A 23981-nucleotide genomic window follows, 5' to 3' on the forward strand; every position below is an offset into this window, starting at 1 on the left:
GTTGTGTGTGCCTGTATTTTGTACATTTTAATATGACAACTGCAGAATGGATGTCCTGTTTGCTCTGTCACGACGAGAGCCATGTAACATATCGTCATTGCCGCACCGCGTATTCTCCCATTCTCTGTGCATGTGTTTGCCGAGCAGATTTGTGACCATGTTTAGTGTCACTTGTTTGCCTTGGCCAGGGTTTTTCTGGGAAGGCTTGGGCATAGGGCTCCAAATTAAGAGGCTCAGAGCTTGAATTATCTCTCAGTCAAGCTCTTTGGGGTTGTTTACTTTTTTACGTTGCCATTTCCAAAGGTCACAGCGGAATCGGTGGAATTCCCAACTCTGGAAATGTGGAGTGTGTAAAGGTCAATTGCTGTTTTGGGTGCGGGAGTGGCGCTTCTCTGGCATGCTGCCCTGAACTTCGCGTGACTAAACTAAATGTTGAGGGTTTGGAAAATGTTCAGGCTTTGCCTTGAATGTCCGTAGTGGTGTAGGAGAAAAGACAATTCATCGCGTCTGCATTTTTCAGATCATACATGAATCAACAGCCACTGTGGTTTCTGCATTCACAACATACCTCTCAGAACATAACACCAAACAACAAAACACCAGAGATGAATAACAAAATCCAAAATTTTAGGCAATATTTTGGACATGCGAGCCACTGTTGCCCATCGATTAACTCTCCTTTTACCACATTAACTGAAAAAGTGAGATTTGGTTTCTGCCTTCTCATCCGATCAAATGGTACTGCTAGTGGTTGACAGGTTAAGATAAGAATTGAATCTAGGGCAGCATATTTTGTGTGAGTTTGAGGCGTTTCCCATGAAAGGTTTTACAGTCATAATCAGGGGCGGACCTAGACTAATACTTACTGGGGGGAGGTAAGTGACCACTGTTTATCCGAGTGTTGTCCTCTGTCTGTCCGAGTATCGGTCATATCATTCACTGTGCAGTCAACCAGACTAAACATATCTTTGCTGGGTTTGTTGGATACTCTCCAATCATAGTCCTATTTCTTTGCAACGTCACAGCCGCAGCAATCTCACAGTTTGTTCTGAATCGGTATCTCTCACTGGAAACTCCACTAACTGCAAGTGAAATGAAGTGCTTGCTAGCTTGGACAATCCCTTGGGCTGTGCGGCAGGCCTCAGGCTGAGGTTTTTTCTCCTGAAACGTTGGAACATACCAAAAAGCAGAGGTTGTTGGTATGGATTTTCCAGCCTTTTATGTCTGCCCACAGGATTCCCCCATAAATGCACATCTGCCTCACCGACCAACTTTGCCTCGATTTTTCTTAGAATGCACCGCGAGCAGTGCTGGAGTCCCTACTCGCCAACATGTTAAAAAAAATCAATCAGGTCTAGATCTGTTTTGCAGGGGCTTGTGTGGAATGCAGGGAGATTTGTGAAAAGCTCGGTTTGTCGTCTCCTGAGTTTCAATTTTTATCGCCCACCTTTTCATCATACCCGTAGAAGAGGCTCGACGGAGGATCTGCTTATAATGTTAGTCCGCATTTGGAGGGAGGAATCCCTGGGCTGTTTCCAGAAAAAAAGTGCTGAGACCTGCCCACGTGGGAAAAGCTTCATAATCAAAACTGTATTAGAGGTGTCAGAAAATGGTAAAAGAAAATTCACATCCGCCAGCAGAAATGAGCTGCCTCTTCACCACAATGAAATGAATGGTCGGCTTCCTTGTATAGCGAGCGGTAAGAGCTGCTGAGTGGTTTTTTTGGGGGGGAGGGGAAGGGAGTGTTCACCCACTGCTGGTTTGGGGGAAATTTTTTAATGCGTCAGAATGATAATCCGGCTGCCACGAGAAGTGGTCAATTTCTTGAAGCAAAAACCATGGGTGTGGTTTTAATATTTTTCTTTGTATTTTTAGGGCTAATATCTTTGATAATTGTTTCCATTTGTAGAACACCCTGATATTTTGTGGTCTGATCTCCCAGGAATACAAGTGTGGTGTACATGTATTTAGGGTTGGATTCCAAGGCTGTTGAAATCCGAAGTCCTACAAATCTGTGATGTAGGTGTCAAGCATTTAGATTATAGAGAAATAGATTAGCAATAAACAACACTGAGTCTCCTGTGGTGAGCCAACTGGTTGTACACTTAATGGCTGCCGGAGAAAGAGGCCAATATCAGCTCAAAGTGGAAATCCCTGTCCATTCCAAACAAAATTATGTCTTTCATGAAAAGGTCCTGATCCAGTCTTTGCCATTAAAGAAATTTACATGTAAATGGGATATATTTCTTGTGGTTTGAGCATTGACATTTTATCAGTTTTTACTCAGGAAATGATCGTAACTTTGATTAAAACTTTGATCTGTTTCAAACACTACCCGTTCAACTTAAGATCACGAGCTCTTCTCCCATGGACCTGGGTATCCAGGGTTATGGTAGTTGCTGGTGTTTTGTGAACCCTCGAGGTGCATTTTCAGGAATTTTCCCATTGTTTGTAACCCCGTCCCCCAATTTTATTTTCACACACATATCCCTCCATTCCGCTGAGCCTTGATGAATTTGTAGAGGTTTGCACACATTCTTGCACCAATCTGTAGTTTGCTGCTCTCTCAAAATATCACTTTTTTACACATGATGCTATAAAATTGCATAAGAGTCATTCTAAAATTCGGGGTCTCATTTTTTTGCCTGTCCATGTTGCATCTGGCATATGGTTTCATAAGTTTAAAACACAATTTTTTTAAATTTCCAAGAGTGATTAAGTAACGCAGATTACGTGCCAAACAAATAAAAAATTCTGTAGACCCTATTTGTTGTCATGTTCATTGATACATCCCTTGTCAAATTTCATGAGTCAGGTGTAACTTTAACAGGGACAGAAAAATGTCACATTATAGAGCTTGTGTGGGGAAAAGTTGTCATTAATGCATGGATATGTTAATGTGAAATGCATGTACACTCTACCAGTGGTCATAATTACACATGGGTTCACATATTCATTTGGGCTAAAAATGTGAAAATTAGCAAAATTTCTATTGGTTCCTGCTGAGTGTAACAAAGAGAAGTCATGGCACAGTCCAGTTCTGGGGAACCACTTGTGCCCCCAGCTGCCCTCCAGAAAATTTCAAGGTGACCAGACATATCAAGTCCAGACACCCTACATGTTCCTTTTGACCCCCTCCCCCTTCTGTCTTTGGCCAGACAAGGACACCACCTGTAGTGGCAGCTTGCCATATGGAAGGCATTAATAATAACCAGCAGATTCAGCTTGGCCTATTGTAAATGGCCCACAGACCATTGATAATTGCAGAGAGCTGTGGGCCCTTAATGTGATTCACACAGGCGTTGCTGGCCTGGCCTTGTATTATTCATTTAGTTGAGCAAGGCTTTTCCAGGAACTCCAGCCAGCATAAGTGTGGCCTTGTTATTTACTTGTGGTAAATTTAGCCCACAAGTGACCTTGTTCAGAGGTTTGTGTTGCCAGTAGAGGCTGTTGGAAGGTTCACATTGGAATTCTCAGTCTTGGGTAGGATGGTGTAGAGGAAAAGGGAATTTTAGGACTTTGAACTGGGTCCCCCTGGGTTGATTACTAAGTGTGATACTTGGATAGTGACAAATCAGATTATAGCTGGGGCTCCAATTGATTGGCGGATCTTTTCCCTTGGAATTGACTCTGTGTTCCTTCCCCCATGGTTCTTCAAAGACAATCCAATCTTATTTGCTCAAGGATGTACTGTGACAGTGGAAGTAAAAAAAAATTCTTGAAGTTCGCTTTTGATTTTTTTCCCGACTAGTGAATTCATGTTTATGATTTCTTTTCTGTATCTTCTTTATGACACCAGATGGGAGATGGTTGCATGCTCACACTTCATGTGATTTATCTTAGAGATTGTGTCTAAAACAGGCTTCCAGAGCTACGGCTAGGTCTATTGTCTACGCGTCTCCACACGTTTCCAATGGAGAGAAGACCTAGGCGTAGCTCTAGACAACAGATTCGAATGCAGCCTCAGATTGCTATAAAGCACTCCTGAATTTATGTTCTTTGCCCATGTCAGCAAATGTTATACGTGTAGGGTGTACATGTACATGTTTGTGAATTGTTTCATTCCCAGATAAGCTGTATGTGTTGATGCATCTTTTTGTAAATGGCAAGCCCTTTTGTTTCATATCCATCAGTTCATGCACAAAGGTTGAGGCAGATCTGTTCCAATATGCACTCCTCTTATGATGTCATGGTGATACAGTGAGTTAGCACTCAAAGAATGAAGTAAATCGTGGCTTGTGGCCAAATTGTTGAAAAAAACTGAAGTTGACCATACTTTCATTGTAACTCCTTCCATCAGATGCAAGATCATAACCATTCTGTGACAGTTGTCCTATCTTCTTCATGCAACACATTGTGTGTGCACCCTGTTGGATTGGTACAGACAGTAATGATACAATACAATACATTTTACTGGACTTTTTCCCCAACAGTGCAAAACAGTCTGCTTGCCGAAACTGATAACAGTCTGCTCACAGCTTTTTTTAGGGGAACGGTTACTGCTACCATAATCAATTTGTTCTCCCTCTAGGGCTGTGGCTCCCATCGCTCAGGTCATCGGGGCGAGGCGAGGTCTCTTCTCTTCATCTAACCGCCGTCACTCCGACCCCCAGAGTAAAGCGCAGCCACCAGGAGCGATGACACAAGGGCCGGACACCAAGGGTGCCACTGGATCAGGTGGGTACTGCTCGGTCAGAATACTGCCTCTGCCATTGGCTGATGAGGGATCGGCCGCAGAGGTGCAGGATAAAGGCTGGTTCTTGCCTTGAGGAACTCTAACATGGGGTCAATTGACATAATTGTCACCTGCATGCAAATTTGGTTATGGCCAGTCAGTCTGTAAGAATTGTCAAAATGTGCGTTGCGACCATTGAAATCACTGAAAGGCGATCGCCTGCACTCATTCTCGTGAGGACAGGTTTGCCAGTCTAGGTCCATGCGGGAGTTTAGACACAAAATGTCACTAGTTCCTGCAGGCAAAGAGCTCTTCAGAGTTTGGATAGAACTGGCCTCGGTAAAAAAAAAAAAAAAAGATAATCTACTTTGCTACTGTTTGTCAAAAATAGGATTTGTTTTGTTACTGTCATGTTTTTGGACCATAAATGCTTCAATTAGTTTTGATAACTTTCCATGTGCATGTGCTGTATTAGGGACCATTACGACTGGTGCGGATGGGGGATAAATATGCAGCAAAATAAAACTGGATTGTCCAATCACAGTTTTGTGCATTTCTTTCAAAAACCAATGTGTGACATACATGAGCTCATTGATGTGAAATGCAGATTGCTTAGAATGTATGTATGGACAAAAATAACCTTGCAAAGTTGTGCTTTAACCACCCAGTTTTTCCGAGCTTCATATGTGTCCCATATTTGTACCATTTCTGATGGTCCCTACAAATAGACTTTTACCTTTTGCGAATGAAGCAGGAGTGAGACAATGGCAGTAACAGGCTTTCAGTGAATGGTTCATGTTGATGACAAATTACTAGTAAATACATTGTATGTGTCATTGCTTGAATTCAAACATGGTTTTTATGGGTGAATGAATACACATAGGGTATATGCGTAATCTTTAAGTGGAAGGTGCTCTGCTTAAAGGAAAGTCCCTTTTCTTCAAACAGTCTTCATCGTTTTTTCAAGAGGTCCTTCTGACAGACAGCTAAGTGTCCCTGATATAGTACTGAAATTCCTCACAACTGTTGACAATTGATCATCTTAAAATCTGCCTCAAGGGGCCTGTAGGTTACGTGTACATTTCATTCATTCATTTTTCAATTTGAGAACCAAATCAAACAACCAAAAACAAGTTGTTTTGTTTTCGATTTGAAAACAAAACTGAAAACCGAAAATCAAGTCATTCCTTGTTTTTCAATGTGAAAACAGAAAACGAATTATCATTTTTCAAAATGAAAATGAACAACAGCGTAATCTATTGAAAACAGTTCCATTTTTCATTGTGTAACGTAAGAAGCATTTTTGTTGGCCATTAAATCAAACATTGCTGAACTAGGGAACACAAAGAATGTTTTGCTTATAAAGTGAAAAGAGGAGCAACTCGGAAGGAAAATTTTTGCATGCTCAGAGGCAACTTATATCTTGAGAAGTGCTCAGAGACGTCCGTAACACCTTGAAATTACATGGGATTAGTTGGGATAAAAAGTGAAAACAGGATTACTTTCCTTTTTCGTTTTGAACAGGAAAAACAAGAAATGACTTCTTTGTCTTTTTCCTCATTTTTTGATTTCAAATTGAAAACGGAAAACGACTTGTGTTTGGTTATGTGATATTCATTTTCAAATCAAAAAAGGAATGAACAAAATGTACATGGACCCTGTAGGCTAGCCACGCTCAGGTGTGGTGTCTGCTCAGTGTGTTTTATCGTCAAATTCAGGTGAATACTCTATCTTCCCAAAACAGTGCTGTGGGGTTGGAACTAAGTCCTTTGTGTGTTAGCCTTAAACAGAGTCTGTCTGTCTGTCCATCCGTCCGTCCGTTCGTCTGTCTTTTTTTTTTCATTTCATTCCATTGCAAGACACCTAGTTTGGGAAATCTTTTTGGATTTTTGTTTAATAATAACTACTTATTATTTGCATCAGCAAAGAAATTAATTTTAAGTTGTGGAGCAAAGAATGTAAAGTTATAGGAAAGAGAGAGACTATGAATGCTGCAGCAGTTAGTGTCTGAGGTTTGATGGCCTTTGTGTAGGTAGGCGGGTTCTCAACCAACTGGTGCTTTTGGCTATACATGTAGTGAGCTCTAAATAAAGTCCTCCCTGGGTAGGTCATCAGGTGCTGACATTGTGGTATATATGGAGCTTGCAATAGTCCTTTAAATGCCAATCTATGCACCCATTTTAGGTGGCCTGAAACAGTTTGGGAAAGCTTAAAGGTCATGTCTCCTAGCTGCCCTGCCCAAATCTCCCAGTTTTAGGCACTAGTAGAAGACAACATGACAGCATTCTGAGAAAAAAAAAGTCTTGTGGGTTTCATACCGAATTTTTTACAAACTATTTTTGGTCCTCTCCCTCCTCGCAAATATCCTTCATTTAATAAGAAAATATCCAAGTTTTGCCGCTTTTTTTAGCATCTGGCCCCCTTAATTTTTTTTTGGGGGGGGGGTTCTTCGATGGTGTTTTGTGGGTTTCCTTTGGGGAGCAACATGTTGGTTAACCATGGTCCAGACAAGAGGCAGTTTGTCTGGTATGAGAGCATTGGTGGGTGTTTGCCCGTCTGCGGTTTCTCTGGTCCATTTTGAAAAAAAATTGCAGACGCCATACCATCCTCTCAAGATGGCTCCAGACATTCTTAATGTAGTCTGAAATACCCCGCACCTGATGAAAGCTATTCTAGGGGATAGTTTGAGGATGAAAACAGGAATTTTCAAGGGATAATGTGACTCAACCTATGGCCAATTTCTCAAGAGCGAGGAAGTACTCAAACAATTCCTAAGACTGAGTCCTAGTGAGTCTTTGCTTTTGGCATGTCAATCTCTCCTCTCCTAGCCCTTCCTGCAAAGAAATATAGGGACCACCCCAAATCTGGGGAATTGTTGGGTTTATTTGTTTTACAGTTGTCATAGTTTGTTTTTTGTGTGTAGTTTATTTGTTGTAGGTTTGTTTTGGGATGGGAAGACTTAAAGACTAAGCCCAAATGAACCCTTTAAGTTAATGGAGGCTGTTGTGGACGTTAAGTTTGTTCTACATGTAGATGGTCTGTTTTTCATTTTACAACACAGAACATTGACCGTTCATTCTGGTTTGTTTTTGATGAGTGTGGTTAAGCAATTTGGGTATTGTTCCCAAACTCTTGCTCTACAGGTCGGTTGTACATGTACATGTGCAAACAGAATGTAATCCGAAGTGACACAGATGCCATTTTTGTTAACAGTGGTAGAGATGCTGTACTTCTCTATTTACCACTCTTCAGTTATTTCTTTGAAAGGATGGTGCTTAATCACTCAGTAATCCATACTCGCAAAAAGAAACCAACCAAAACCATGACAGAAATGTCTCCAGTGGTTCCAGACAATGTCAGGACTTCTCATGAGACAAAGCCTTCCTGCCGTTTAGAAATGACATCTTGGAAACCCACCGCAAATATCTCAAGTGGAGTTCCGAGAAGCTCAAGTCCCTCCGTGTGGTCACACGGGCTTCGCGGACATCATCATCTGTTACTGTCAGATGACAGGGTGCTGTCTGGGCTGAACAGCATGAGGACTTGTTGCTCGTGGGGGAAAAGTCCCTGGCATTGGGCTAGGTGGAGTGAAGGTTGTTACTGTGGTCTGCATTTCAGGGAAGGTGCCAATTTAGGGCCATTCTGGGTGCACTCCGCTAATTTAAGCCCCTATTGAAAACAGTGTCAAATTTAAATCAAAGTTAAGGGCTGAATAGCTGGCAAGGCAACATTGCCTGGGGTTTCTTAAATAAAAATCAAATGATTATCTTGTCCTTCATCTTTCAGTGCCTTTTCAATGTTGGGGAGTCAGCCAATTAATTGAACTGTTAACTTAATTAACTAACTGTTCACATGAAACAAACTCAACCCCAACAAAGTGATTGGGAATCCGGATCTCGATCCATGATCCCAATGCTGGTTTGCACCATTCATTAGGCAGGATCTGGTGTCAGTGAAACATCTTTGGATCATTGATCACAATAGGGATACACTTAAATTGGCCCTCATTAGTCAGTGTACTACATGATCTTGCTAGTTAGAGAAACTTGTACGTATACATGTCCCTTTAGATTCTTGGGGATATACATGTAGGAACAGTGGAGGACCAGGTATCTGATTTTTGAAGCAAATTTATCTCCCCCCCCCCAAAAAAAAAGTACTGCAAGACTTGAATGAAGTGAATACATCTCAGTGGCTTGGTTGGGAGAGTGTGTGTGTAGAAAGCCCAACACTACGCCTGTGTGTGTTTATAACCCTGTGTTTGCTCAGTATCAAGGCAAAAGTATGCTTATGTAACACGTAAAGAAAATACATGAAGTTGGATTTGGACACAGGTTGCCCAGGCTTGCAAAAACCTTTTGAAAAGGTTGCCCAAATGTTGCTTTAGGTTGAAAAAAAGAAGGGGTTCGTGATTCATTCTTTTTGCAGACCTTTCCATTTTTATGTTCTAGTACTTAATAAGAAGCGTTTGGTTTACCAAATGGCCTCATACAAAATGTGGTGCCTCATTAAAGGAAGTTGTCATTGTCCCAGTTTCAAATTTGCGCTGTGATTACACATGATTGATGGCTAGGTCAGAAATCTGTCACTCTTGCGGCTTTGCAGTGGGCCTTATCGAGCCGTTGCTTCATGTCACATGGTTAACATTTGACACCCGTCAAAGGATACACCTAAGTTTGCTCATGATGAGTTTCACATGTTGGTTCCCTTGACCCAGTTTTCTCCCTAGCCAAAGAGCGTTCATGTAGTATTGGAACAAAATATCCAGTTGATCGGTTGACAAACAACTTGTTGTTCCATTTTCATCTTAACCGTACATTTATCTTTTACTTCTTTCTTTGGGGGGGGGGGCCTACCCCACAGGTGCATGGTCAGTGTCTTGTTTTTCCTGTACAATTTTTAGCCCCTCTGGAAGTTGATTTATTCTCAGCTGGAAATCTCGTTTTTGAATTTCGGTGAAAACAGGATAAAAATAGACCTTTGATAGGACTGACTTCTGCGTTTGCTATTGAAACAGGCGCTGCCAGGTTTAAAGTAGCTTAATTCGAGAATCAAGTAAGGGCAACAGGTTATCTTCTATGAAATGCAGCTTTTGTTCTTCAGCATTTCGATTATGTATCTCCATTGCATGTGAAGTAGGGCTCTCAGAAGTTACATGACACACCCCATATAAAATCTCAGACTTCTTTTTTTTGTTTTTGGTGTGTTTTTTGGGGGGTAGGGTGGGGAAGAAAATAGTCCCTTATTTAACATATGTAATGGAAAACCCATTTGTTGTTGTTGAGAATTCCTTAGGGATGTCTGTTGTTCTCATCAATCTTTGAAGTCCTTTCGGCTCAATGAGCAGTTTGGTAACTTTTTTAAGGCATGAGATATTGCCCCAATCCCTCCAAATTTTTTTTTCCTCATGAAAAGGACTGCCTTACAAGATGCCAGTATGGCTGAGCTATGCCTTTGTATGTGGCAGCATACTCTTCGAGTTTATGGACAAAGAACATCTGTTGGGCATTCTGCCCGGCTTTGTTTCTCTGAAAAACCAGAGTGGTTGGTTTGGTGTTTAGACAGCACTGGTTTTCACCACAGAAATTCCATCGGATTGTGCATATTGGCAGTTGTGATATGTTTTGAAGACAGCATTTGTAGTTCTTTTTCTCCAATCAAGCATCTTTGAAAACATCCCCCTACAGAATAATGAGAAATTAGCTTTGCATCTTTTTTCAGTATTTTAAATAGTGTGTGGATTTTTAATTGATTTGTGTCATTTCTAATTCTGTATTTGTTCCCTTCACACTAATTTCTCAAGTGCAAACTCAGAAAGTGAGACCCAGGGACAGGGAGAAGGTAGATGAAATGATTTACCTGTCTTTTATTCCTTTTTTTTTTTTTGAGCCATCTGCAAATTACTTTTCCTGGGTTTTTTTTGGAAAAGAATGAGAAGAAAAAGAACAAATTTAGCCTGGCATGCTGTTAGGTAATGTCAAACCCTTGGGCATGACAACCTCTGACCCTGTGTACTTTGACTTTGTTTGTAAGAGCCAAATGATTTCTGTATAATTCCAACCGAGTGATGTTCCCGTTTTGTTATTTGATTTTTAATTGTGGCCATTTTGTTCCTTTAATCCCCTTGCATCGGCTTCCACAAATTGAGAACCATGTTATTGAGACCTTTTTGAATGTCTCATGCATCTCTGTTCATTTCAGGGTGAGAAAGGGGGATTGGGCCTGGGTCATACATGTGGGCCTTTCATCAGGGTGTGGCCAAGGGGAGGTTTAGTATCTCTGTTTTAAAATTCCTGTTCTGCCTCAAAATCCCTGAGAAATATCCTAAATTCAATTTTGATATAGAGGATAAAGGCTTTTTTGTGTGTACATGTACTGTTAAGTAGTCCTACTAAAAAGTATGTGAAGTGCACAACTTAAGGCGCCTCTCCATATGCACGTCTACTATTGCATCAAGCGTTGCGTATCCGTCCAAATCACTCCCAGCGATTTTGATGGCCAAACTCAACGCACATGTGTGTTATGTTTATGGAATTGATTTTTGTGTCCATGAAAGTGGAATGCATGAACGTCTCATGTATGCAGTGCACCTTAAAAAAAAAGGTAGAAATGGACATGTGCCTTTATTCAGCAGCTAGATGAAGATTTCAAATCCTCGTTTTGCTTTTTTGGACTTTTTTGGTTTTTGTGATTTGTGTAACCTTGCTGACGCTATACAGGAATAGTAGAACGGGCATTAGGCACTAAGCTGCTTGCCTGATGCAGGACACACAGGACCGGTTTTTATCTGAACATGGACAACACTGTTAAGTCATTGCACAGGAAGAATGCGCTTTAGCGTGGTTGCTCGACGGATTAAACTCAAAGAGTCCTGTAGCATTAGACTCTTTGATATTTTTGTCTGTCGAGGCTGAAATTGCTTCTCTTTCTTATCTTCTAGTCCTATGCTGAATTTTAAAAAGTTCACATCCCAGAAGGGAAAATGAGGGGAATTATCTTTGGCTCATGAGACTGCAGCAGCTTGTCATACCCTCTTACATGTACCTTCCCTTTCCCCAACCTCACTCTCCATCCCGCCAGACCCTCCTGCCATCTCTAGCTCCTCCTACTTACAGTGCCCTACAATCTCAATGTACCTGTTGATAAAAGACTAACATCTGTAGTGAATGTCACTAACACTATCAGTGATCTATGTTAAGAGTCCACAGTGAGGGACGTTCAAAGCTTTTCTTTGTTCCTATCAAAGTCGACTTGAGTTTCGTTACTGACTAGTTTCACATGAGTAATAACACACTTAAGGCCAACAGAAAGGGCTGGCGGAGGTTCTAAGCAGTGTGTAATAAGCCTTTAGTGAATTAAATTTGAATAAATTTGGTACAATGAGTTATTTGATTGTACGTAAACACAATCTAAATTCCCCAGACTAAAGACACTGTTGCTATTCCGCGTGATTCGGGGCAAGCTTTTGCATAGGGACCACTATCTCTGGAATGGACTGGTTGCTTTGTGCCCTTTTAATCCATTGAAACAGGGTATTGGTGCGAGGCATCTCTCAAGTAACTTTCAGCGAAAGCTTGCTCCAAATCACGAGGTACCGGTATAGCAACAGTGTCTTTAGTACGCAGGATTCAAATGGGTATGTTCACGTGAATTTAAAGAACTAATGTAAGCGTTTGAGACTTTATTCAGATTTAACTTGCAAAGGCTTATTAGAGGCTGTTGATCACAGGGCTGGTTGTAGGTACAGAATTTTGAAAGCAGGTTAGTAATAAGCATTTTGTGATTTGCCAGATTTGGGGTTTGCTTTCAGGGTAGCATACATATAAGAGAGTCCAATTTTCATGGCTCAATTCATTCAAAGTCTCAATTTGTGTTTTTCTTTTGGAAATGAATATCTCACTCTTGTATTTTTCATTGTCACTTAAGATGAGCTAACTATGTACTGTACTTTAAAATCTTTTGCACATGTAACAGATGGAACATTTGTTTGTAAAAGCAAATATTCGTACTTGAACTTATTGTATTGTATACACTCACTTGACCTGGTTTTACATGGATTCTTCTGTGCAGGTTCACCAGCCAAGAGCAAGCCCAAGCCGGTATCGGGATCGCCGTCTCACACCCCCTCCAAGAGCCGCTGGACCGGGGCCAGGAGGCCAGTCACTGGCTCGCCGGAAGTAGAGGAAGCCAAGGACGCCATGTCACCATCGGCCTTCGGCACTCCTCCAATGGATGAAGATCAGCCCGCCCACGTCCAGCCAGATTTTGACAGCAGCAGCAGCAGTAACAATGCTGTCACCTTTGACAGTGATGACAACTTCTACCAGCCAACCAGTGAGCTTGATGACGATCAGTCTGCTTTACCTCCCACCCTGGCCAAGTCCAAAGCCCCGCCCCTCACCCTCATCCCCAGCTCCAACTCTGCCAAAGGCCATGTGGAGTCACCCAAGCTCCTCCCTCCAGCATCAGAAGAGCGTGTCCGCAGCTTCAGTAGTACCTCCTCAGATTTGGCCAGAGCGTCAGGGCCCACATCCCTTCCACTTGTCTCGCCATTTGCAAGCAAGAGCCCAGCCACAATAGATGTGAATCCAATCTTTGCCTCAGTGGATAAGTCGGACACCACATCTGTGGAGAGTGCCCAGGCTTCCCTGTCCAGGCTCAGCCAAAGCTGGAAGGACTCAGAGCCAGACTTGGTGGAAATGAAGTCATTTTCACAGTGGCCTCAGGAATCAGATGATCGTCTGACCAACCCTGATCTATCAGACCCTAGCAGGACAGAAGGGGAGACGCAGATGGCCTCGGCAGGTCCTTTAGAGAAGGATTTGTCATCATCAGTCTCAGAGAACAGCAGGCAGGGGCTAGACTGGGTGAGCATCAGTGATAGGGACAGTCCATCAGATGCCAGACTTAGTCTTGATAATGACCCCCGAGGGTCCCTCTCAGACCCTGATCAGCTACCAGCACAGCAAGGGGTACCTTCCTTGGACGAGTCACTGCAGAGCATGGTGCAAGCCCAGATGCAGAGCTTGGCAACCTCTAGTCACTGTGACGGCGATTCTCCATCACCACCAGGAGAAATTGTGTAGGCACGATCCGTAACCAGGAGGATTTTGCCAGACCCTATCCAGCACAGAGAGAAGTTTGCTAGCTTTACATGTAGATAACATAATCCACTTCTAGCTGCAGTTGAAATCTTTCAGAAACTGCCCGGCAGCAGAAAGGAAAATCCGTCAGACATCATTTAGCAGTGCGAGCAGTTCTTAGATCTCTTCCAAGACAAGGAGAAGTTGAAGTTCTTCCAACCGTAGCACAGCGTAATCATCTAGATCCCATCCACCGCCTGGAGAATCCTCTGATGCCCCTTCAACTTCTAGGTCAGAAACAAACTGTGCTGTAAAAATAAAGTTCACTGCTATATACTAATCCGATAAGACGCCCTTACTGCGGTGGCACCGCACTCACATGCACATGCTTCAGCTTGACGCACGCGTGCATTTGACAAATCACGACATCTTATTGTTTGAAGAGGTATGTAACGCACGCGTACCATCTGTCCCCGAGCATTGTGCCACCTCAGTAATAGCGTCTAATTCTAATGGTCGAATTACACTCTTTTACAAATACAAGAAAATGTTTCCTACATGTATGTGTTACTTGTCAGTCAAGCACAAGTTGATTGTATGTGATGGAGTCTTTCTTTCTGGATTTGCCACGTGTGTTCTGCAGCATGGCAGAGTTCAAAGGAATGTCAGCCTGTTGTTGCAATACAGAATTGGTAGTGTCCACATATATGACATTGTTAAAGTGCAGCATGTGAAGATGACCCAGGGGACTGGGGGAATGCATCTCCCGAAGGTATCTCAGTGCCCCTCCCCCCCCCATGCCAGCAGCAGTGGGTACAATTTGGTCAAGAGTCACAGCGAAATCAAACGGCCCTCCCTGAATCATGGGCTGCCCCCCCCATCCTTAGTCCTTTTTCAGCAGATCTGGCCACATGCTTTGTGTAAATAGCGATTTGGTTGCAGGCCAGTAAATAAACTGCCGTAGACCACGGTAAAAACAAATGCTCTCCTATAAAACCTGGTGGGGACAACTCTTTAGGGTGTTTGAAACTCGTAAGAGCAAAATTTTATTTGTTCATTTTTATTTATGGTAATCCACTGACACTTTGGGAAAAAAGATTTTCCTCCAACACGACCGCCCCTGAAAGTTGTCGTGAGACCTATCCTCATTGTGAAAAATGATGCCCGCACCCCACTGATGAATTAGGCCTCTCTAAGAGCCAAATTTCATCCATTTTTCGCACAATTAGAAGCTTCCATTCCTGCCCGGAATTGTTACAAAGCAACAAGCTCATGGGCCAGAAAATTCTGTCATAGCAGGGGACTTGAGAGTGGGCACACTGTGAGTTGGTTCGTGTAGGCTATCACTGGCCTGGAGCCACGGACAGCTTGATGCAAGATTCTGAAGATTTTCCCCTGTACCAGGATACCATGAAACTTGGGGCATGATTGGTTCGGTAAAAGTCTAACCGTTGTGTGAATTCCGAAACTCTACCCTCTCTATCTTTTTGGTCGGACAATGTCTTAATCTAGTTGGCTTAGCGCATTAACGAGATTACAGTGATGTCTTTTTTGGAACATTTGATGAGACTCTGCAAAGTTTGTGCCAAATTTACCTATTTCTCTTCAAAACCTGACATGCCCATGTTCCTTTTTAAGTCACATTCGACGGTGGAATATAGTAAGTGTTAGAGCAGGTATTGTAAGCACGTCTTGTGCTGAGTTAATGGAGGAAAAATCATTTATTTTCGCGATGCTGAATGTGAGCTTGAAGCAAATTCTATTTTTTGGTTTTAAAAGGATTTTTAGCAAATTGAAGCTGCAGTATAGTATTTAAAAGGAAAAAATTTAATTTATTACCCTAAATCTATGAGATTTTCCTACGTGTTCATTGTCATTTAGAAGAACCATATTTAAAGGCCCGGCCATTTTATAAGAAACTTCGATTGCAACTGGTCTTTTATGATGTTTCTTCTCCAACAAACGACTCCAGAAACTATCGATATTTTGTTGACTAAAAACGAATAAAGGGTTTCCAACATCCTAGCAACGTGTATTTTACTGAAATTCAAATAGGAACTCAAAAACTCGGTGAATTAGGTTTGGAAGCCTGCAAACAGTTTGCGTTAAAAAAGTTTGACTGTGCCGCGTTTTTATCCAGGATATCGTAATATGGACGAAGGTGGATTTATATCTGTGCATTAAAACCAGCGCATTGACCGGTTAGCAACTCTGCTTGGTTTCCTCAAAAGAGGTTACTTTTTAGTCAGGGTTTAGTGAATTTTGACTTCTCTCTTTGGATGTCAAGTTCGGAACGATTTACTTTTGGCGGTTGGCCCAAGCGCTCCTCTGTCTGCCCTTTTAAAACACTCTTATGCGCTTAATTATATATATATATATCAAGTATACTTGGCTTGTTCTGGCACAGTGACTGTGGAAGACGCAAACCAAAAGTTTAATTATCAGGCATATCATCATGATGCACCGAACACTGAGGCGTTGACAAAATTGCTAATTGAAATAGTGTAACAGGTTGAGTTATTGCAAAATAGTCACATGTCGTATACGGGACACGCATGCACGTTCTCGTTCTAAGAATTTCCAAGCTATTCAAATTGTTTCAGTTTAGAATTCTTGAATACGATGACCACATTTAGGCTTCATGTATTAGTCGTCATTCCCTCACTGTACTATTTGAGAAAGATCAGATTTTATTCCTAATTCGGTTGCCTATATACATGTATATCTTATTTATTTCTCTTGCAACAAATTAAAAGGAGATATCTGTTTTATAGTTTATTATCTTTGCTATATTTGAGTTGTATTCGAATATCCTGTATCTGTTTACATGTCATTGTGTTTTCAGTTATCTTCGTTTTCCCATTTTATCACCACATTATTAGAGGCTGATATATTGTGTTGTACTTATTTGTTAGACCCAGTTGAATGCGATTGTTCTACATACTTTCCAATGACAGTCTACAGGGCCTAGCAGTTTTTAAGTCTCTAAAATGGGGGGGGGGTTGAAGTTTAAAGCTTATGTCAGTATCCCTTTAACGGAAGTACTGCTCAACGTTATCACACACCATCGGAAACAAATTCAATGGACGACAAATTAATTGTCATGTCTCAATTTAGCGCAGAAAACCAAGGTTTTGTGTGGTGGGGCATTGTAGTGCTCCAAAATTAGTGGTTAGAGTCAATCGCGGGTCATATTTCACGGAGAACACGTCGCTTTGAATGAAAGAACCCGCAAAATATTTCGCCAACAAAGTCATCTACTGAGAATTTGGCTATGGCGGAAGAGACAAGGGTGTTTTTTCCCCCTGCATTGACGAGGGTCGAAGCCTTCCTCCATGGTCAAAGCGAGTCGAGCCGTGTGTCAATACTGTCGTGCCCTTCTTTTTTAATTCAGTCGCAGACCACAAAAGTGTAATGAAGCGGTCAGCAGTGATCCGCGTATTGGCACTGAGTTCATGACACATTCCCAAATTAAATAGCGTGCTTTGTTAGGGGATTTTGCTCTGCCGGAATCGTTGTCATGTTTGTTGCACTCGCTGTGAACTTATCCCACGCTGGGGATCGCTTTGATAACTTGGTCCCTTCAGGGTACGGCACTGAAGTAGGATTTGGACAGTTATTCACGAATGCGTGCAAAAAAAGATGGCATTGCTCTTTCCGATGAGTTGGTCGTCTCGTTATACGCCAATGGACCGGATTTTTTTTCCGAAAGCAAGACATTTCCCCGCCCGGTCGGTTCCTAGTAACTCTTTTGAGAAGCGCGGTGCGTATTTATACTCTCTGGTCATGTCACACTTTCCTTCACCAAATGGATCGTGACTAGCGATTCTTTTTTTCTGTTGCCAGAAATCCACACAACCGTGCACCGAGGAAATAATTTGTCTCGCCCCGAATACTCCCAAAATGATGAAAACATCTCAGAAATATTTATTTTTATAGAGGAATTGAGATTTTCCAAAAAAATCACAATTCATGGTTTGAAACAGTTCTCACACTACCACAGTTTTTGGACTTGAAAGCCGCAGTCACAGCAGAGGCGTTTAATTTGCAGGGGGTTTTAGGGAGAGGATGTTACAAGCATGCATGGTTCAGAACAACTAATAACGATAAAACATGTTGTTAAATTCGATCAACCTGGAGGATATTTTACAGTAGTGGGTTTAGCCAAGAGCTACTTTAAGCATGCTGTTTCTGAACAACAAAATAAAATTTGAGATGTATTTATATGTTCCACGCAGAATGATAAAAATAGCGCCAAATTAGCAAACACGAAGCCAACTTTTGAGATTACCTTTTCTGACTTTTTAGACATGGAATGCAGATATATCAAGTGTGATTTTGAAAATGGATATTCATTGAAGGTTATTCGCAATCCAAAAATTTGGGATAGGGAATTATTTGTTCTTGCCGCATGAGTGAAAGTTGTGGTTTATTGTAAGGAATATTGTATAAAGTCTTGAAGAATTGTATTTTTGGTTTCTGAGAAAGATGATATGCCGTAAATAAACCCAGTTGCATAGACTTCGATGACACCCAGAATGCCTGCCGGTATTTGAAATTATTGTTGGACAGAACTTGTACATATTTAAAAATTATGTTGTTGGTTCAAATTATGGAAATGTGTAGGCCTGTGTGCTAATCTATGTGAGTTGACGATGAAAATAAAGATTTGTAGTTCATATTGGCTTCGACATTTGTTAGGTTGTTTAAATGTAACTGAAGTGTCAGTGACTGCTGTAGTGTTGTCTATCTTTGAAATGCAGACCTACCAAGTATTACGCCTATGGCTTGAGAGTCACGCCGCGCCCCAGCGCCTCCTCTTGCGCTCACGCCGTTCAACAGTCATTTTCTCACGCCGGCCGCCGCAAAAACAAAAAAGCAAAACAAAAAAACACCGTGGTTCGCGTACATCGATCATGAAGTTGCCCACACATTAACTTCATAGGAGTAAGTTTAACTCTGTCACGAAAACTCAACAGTGACCTCCCAATATTGGGCCATCCGCTAGGTCATGGCAGTTCTACATTCTAGACTCTTTCACCCTTAACCAAAGTTTGGGCAAAAATGCCCCAAATGATATATCTTTCGGGGCCATCTTCTATGATATATCCGTAAGAATTATGCGAGGAAACTTTCATCACAAGTATTAGCAAGAATGCACAATGTCAAACCCCAAAATGAAAAAGATGCCTACTGTGTGTGTGGGGGGTGGTGGAAACATTGAGCCATATTGGGGTAAATTCTGGTCCGACCCCCACCCCGACAATCCTTGGTCACCTCTGGTGAAGGGCGTTTTTATTTATTTATTTTTTTCTGTGGGGGGTGGGGAGTTTCTACTCTAAAGCATCCAGGTAAGTTGGCTAGCCCAACCTCGGAAATGGTGTGAAGTTGTAACACATTTCATTTTTTTTTCATTTCTTCATGGAGAAGTTAAAACACGAAATTGTGGGAATAACTGAGAAAACATGACGAGAAAGGATCACACATCGTATTCCAGAGTCCCTCCCCGTGTTTTGAACTATTTTGGCCGCGCCATTCAAGACGAGGAATGCTTGGATTCTCGGCTTGTTGGATGCTTGCCAAAAAAAGCGCAAGCAACAAAAGCGCACAGTTTGAGGTCGTGGTGTGGGCCGGCTAGCTTAATGACAGCTTGAATTCAATGGCGGGGCGTCTTGTTTTGGGTGGAACTATACAGGCTGGGAAGATGACGCACATGGCGGTCAAGGAATTGCTTGGAATTGGGAACCAGAATGGAGGAACCAATGGACTTGGACTGGCACAAGGAAATTTTATGGAATAGAACTGAGTTGGTCCACTGGGAAATAGATGCCGATTTTCGCTGTTTCATCGGTACGTCGAGTCTGGGGACATCTGACTCCCACGAGGACGGGAGAGTAGGCGGTTGGCTTGAACTGTTCCATCATGGCGTCATCCTCGGGAGTTGCATCGCTGACCACTTCAGAGGCCACAAGCGCAAGGTAAGCTGTGAATTCACACCACTGTTTCCTTATTACAAATCCTGTTCCCGTTCAGTCCGTGACGCACGACTGACCTCGCTACTACTCTCTCCCCGAGCGTTCAAATTGTGGTTCGCGTTTATTGGCGTGTCCCTGTCGTTGCGAGCCCATTTCTCGGAACACTACCAATACCATTTACCAATGATTTCCAGAAAACGGTCTCCGAGGTTTTTAGTGCGGTTTCACCGTTCAAGCAGCTTGAAGTGACCACGTTTCGCACGTTTGGGGCCCAGCGGGATACGACCAGGGATGCGGGCACACCGCCAAATTGCGTATAGGCTATATTTTTTTTTTATAGTCGGTCCACCTCGGTCCAGTCTCGGTTAGATCGGATAGAAAAAATAAATTAATAATCGAAATGCTTACGCCAGGTCCGGAGGAGAGCGGCGTGTTCGGTTATGCTTCTGCGAATTCGACAATTTGATCTCGGCGTAAACATCAGACATTCCGATGATTGCAAGCAATGAAGTGAGAGGCCAGCTCGAGCTGACACCATCCAGACCCGTATCGCTTACCGACTTAACTCTGAAAAGAGAAGTATTCAAATACATGTAACTTCAGAAATTTCTATATTTACCTACGGTGTTCGAATGTGCCCAGTATTAAACGTAGTAGATGAAATATTGTAACTAGTAGGCTTAATGTTGGCAAACGTGCAGCCAAACATGTTGCGCAGTTTTGATCAATTTTCCTTCCTAATGTTACCGAATTGCCCGTTTCAACCATATGTGTTTGCCAGATAACATCCTAGGGTCGCGTGGGTCAGTTTTAACCGTCAGGTAGAAACAGTTACCTGTGGTACCCTTTCATTCATCATCAACGATTGATGGAACAGCTGTCTAACTCTAAATAAACTCCCCAAATGTTGAAACATAATTTTTTAGTCTTCATTCGACGATATTACTTGAGATAGGTTGTGAATGGAAGGCCCGATTATTGGGCGCTTAAAATACCGATAACAGAACCGCTCTGATAAGTTGCCTATAGTGTATTGGTAGCCATAATTGTCAGAAATATTACGATTGGTTGGTGTATACCTCAAAGTAGGTCTTTCACCATCTGTACTTTCAAAGAAGATATTTTATTGAGTATTTTGAATTTTATTGTTTATTATTTGGTTTGATGACAACTGTGGGAGAGTTTTAGTACTTCATGTATTAGTATTTTGCTTTTGTACTGAGAGCCATTCATAATTTTACACGCAACTCCATGGGGATATAGACCCGCATAGTCTATATAGCGGATTGAAATCACTTGTTTTCAGAATACTTAGAAACTTCAGACAGTTGTTTCTTTTTTGGTAGTTTCCAGAGTCTGATGTAAAAATCACTCTGAATTCACATTTTTCATTCTTAGATGTTACTGTCGAATCAACAAACTTTGCACACTATATTGTATCGTATTTTCTCCGAACGATCCTGCTGCACAGCCTATCATACTATCGGAAATGTTTCAGGACATCTCCAGAATCATTCTTCAAAAACACATCGGATGGAGGCGTGATTCAAACCCACCAGATGCAACCTTTAACGAAGTTGTAATGATAGAAAAATGTACTTCTTACAAAAGCTCGCATGGATGTGTCAAAATTCAATGCGGTTTTGTTTTGACATGATCACTTTTGGAGCCCATTTTCTTTTGAATTAAACCACATTAGTTTGGCCCTCTTTCAGCTAATAATGCATACACAAAATAAAATCCGCCCATAGCATCGATGGCAGAACAAGAACGTGGCCTTTTGCGCAGCCTCTGCCCACCACAATCGCACATTTGAGACCTGTAACTTTAGAAAGTTGTTCAGGTTAAAAGCAAATCACTTTTTACTACGAAAAACAATTAGAGTCTTCCTGTCTGTGTGTTTTTTTTTGGGGGGGGGGGGTTGGGGGAGGGGTGTTTCTTTTTCTGTGTCTATATCTCATTGACTTTCGAAGTTTTTCCTTCCGTCTTTTTTTTTCTTGGAGGATTGTGGAAAACAGAGAATCGAACCACTCCCATTCCCCAAAAAATTCTTGTTCCTGAAAATACAGTATCCAAGAAATCCGGTAAGCACAATATTAATGTCTCGACTGTATCCAGTCAGGTGTAAAAGAATGAGTTTACGGGAGTCTGTCGTCGACCTAAAACATTCACTCCGGTGCAAAAATTATGTTGCTTTTTTTAAGAAATCAATTTCTGACCTTTCTGTTCAAATTTCCACCGAGTGGAAGAACAGATCCGGGTTAAAGAATAATCGCTCGCGCAACACGGTGACAACATTAAGTTAAACATTTTTTGTATCCGCATAACACACCTGGGCCCATGCATGACTGGCTTTCCGCTAAAAGTGGAACAGGTTTCCCCAACCGGGTCCACTTTTAGCGGTATCGGATTGGCCATTAATCACATAACTTTGCCTCATCATGACACGCAATGGTATCCATGGCGACATGTCATGTGTGGCATTTTTTAGAGATCGTTCAAATTCGGACCGAGGTAAGAGACAGTCATCCGTATCGAGACTATTATTATTTCTTTATGAAAGGTGGAGTCGGGCTTTTCTTTGACGGAGAGGACCCAAACTATTTTTGTTTGCTAGAGGGACAGCCCCTGAGCCGCAGGATGAAAAGCAAGTTGTATTGTTGTTTGGTATATTTTCCCCTGAGAATAATGAAATGACTACTTACACTTTGGCGGCAAATTCAAAGTTTTGCGGATTTTCCGTGACATTTAGGAGTAATATGAATTACTAAGAACGCCATCACCTGAACATTCATTTGCTGCGTTAATTGTTCGTGCCCAGCAGGTTGTCTGCTTATGAATGTTTGTCACCTAGTGTGTCGTCAGTTCATTGGAATCAGTACGTCATGGACTCTTCATGGGTCATTTTCTCCACAACCTTTGTTCAATTGAGACAACTCTTAATCGATCATGGCAGGAATAACAGTTGGGTGGTTTATTTTCAAGTTCTTGGTTCGAGACTGTACCTGTAACACCTTTTAAAGAAAACCATGGGACGTGGAACAGCGTTTCCTTGACGTAATGGCTATTTGAATGTTACTTGAATCGGCAGTTTTTTGTTTTCACGAATTAAGAATCAATTCGATTGTTTTTCTCGTTGCTTCGATGTGTTTTCCGCTGTCATTTTGTAGTTATTATATGACTCATTTAGTTTTCATTTGAGACAAATGGGACGTTGTAATAGTGTCTTTAGACGCAACCTGTATTGAAGATCAACATCCCGGATTGTACAAAGTGTGGAACAATATAGAATCATTTGTAAGACGGTAACTGGTATTTCAGAAGTATTAGGTTTGGTGGCTGGTACTGTAAAAGTGAAGGTATGAACGCCATTGGTATATTACAAGAACATTTACATATGAAATTGATATTATAATGAGTGTAGGGAAAAGTGCGGGAGAAGTCGTGTCGTTTTCACATTAATTCCATTAATCAAAGTGGAATTCGGGCGTTTTTCTTCTTACATTATGTGTCATCGTGCCAACTCTATCCAGTACGTGTTGAGTCATCAATCCATTCATGCTTAATACTTTATTCAAATCGATTTGAAAATAAGTTACTTATTATCCAAAATAATTGATGGCCACGTAGTTACAGCCCCTCAGACGTTCCGCAACGCCCACATGCGACTTCCTTCACTCTTTGTCGTGATTAATCGCAGATGGTAACCATGGCAACTGCGATATCATTGACTGGAGGTGGATATTTTTATAGTGGAAGTGGACGCCATTTGCACTGCATCCACGCGTGGTTTTTCCCCGTTCTTTATTTTTGCGGTTTGGCCTTTCCTGTCGCTAGTGCTTGTGATGGGACCGGCCTATGCTCATTGTACTGCGTTGGAAATTCCTTTCCGCGAAACTGAATTGATGCAATTTGCGAATGACGTCAAGGTGTGGACTGCGGAATGACCCCCCCCCCACACACACACACACACCCTTGGACTTTGGTTTGTGCTGGGGCGGTGGTGCGTGTTTGGCCACAGCAAGTCCCAGCCGTCAAGTATTTCTGTTTAGCGGCTCGATTCTCCTTGCCACGGGCGGGTTGGCCCTTCTCTGACGTGCACAATGACTGCAATCCCATCGATATTGGTTGGAGAGAAGCTCACGGCCTGGCTTGATAAATTCCACTCTCCTCCCAAACTCTGGGTGTATACACAGTGAACCCATCATCTCAGTGTGCTCAGTGCCCAAGTTATTTCCATCTTCGGCC

General features: G+C 42.0%; 1 protein-coding gene and 1 long non-coding RNA gene across 2 annotated transcripts in view; both read left to right on the forward strand.

Moving 5' to 3' along the window:
* Positions 1-18437, forward strand: part of clec16a (C-type lectin domain containing 16A) — a 109933-nt gene extending 91496 nt beyond the window's left edge. Inside the window, exons 23-24 of the mRNA XM_022247612.2 lie at positions 4532-4677; positions 12746-18437. Of these exons, the coding sequence (XP_022103304.2) occupies positions 4532-4677; positions 12746-13761 (1162 nt within the window). The 3' untranslated portion in view covers positions 13762-18437. The remainder of the gene's footprint in view (positions 1-4531; positions 4678-12745) is intronic.
* Positions 18438-19303: 866 nt separating this feature from the next.
* The window catches only part of LOC147798613 (uncharacterized), a 64056-nt gene continuing 59378 nt past the window's right edge, over positions 19304-23981 (forward strand). The window contains exon 1 of the long non-coding RNA XR_015426062.1: positions 19304-19736. This is a non-coding gene — a long non-coding RNA (uncharacterized LOC147798613). The remainder of the gene's footprint in view (positions 19737-23981) is intronic.

This window comes from Acanthaster planci, linkage group LG07 (genome assembly GCF_054643075.1).
Source record: "Acanthaster planci isolate LZ-2023a linkage group LG07, COTS_SCS, whole genome shotgun sequence".
NCBI classification, from domain to species: Eukaryota; Metazoa; Echinodermata; class Asteroidea; order Valvatida; family Acanthasteridae; genus Acanthaster; species Acanthaster planci.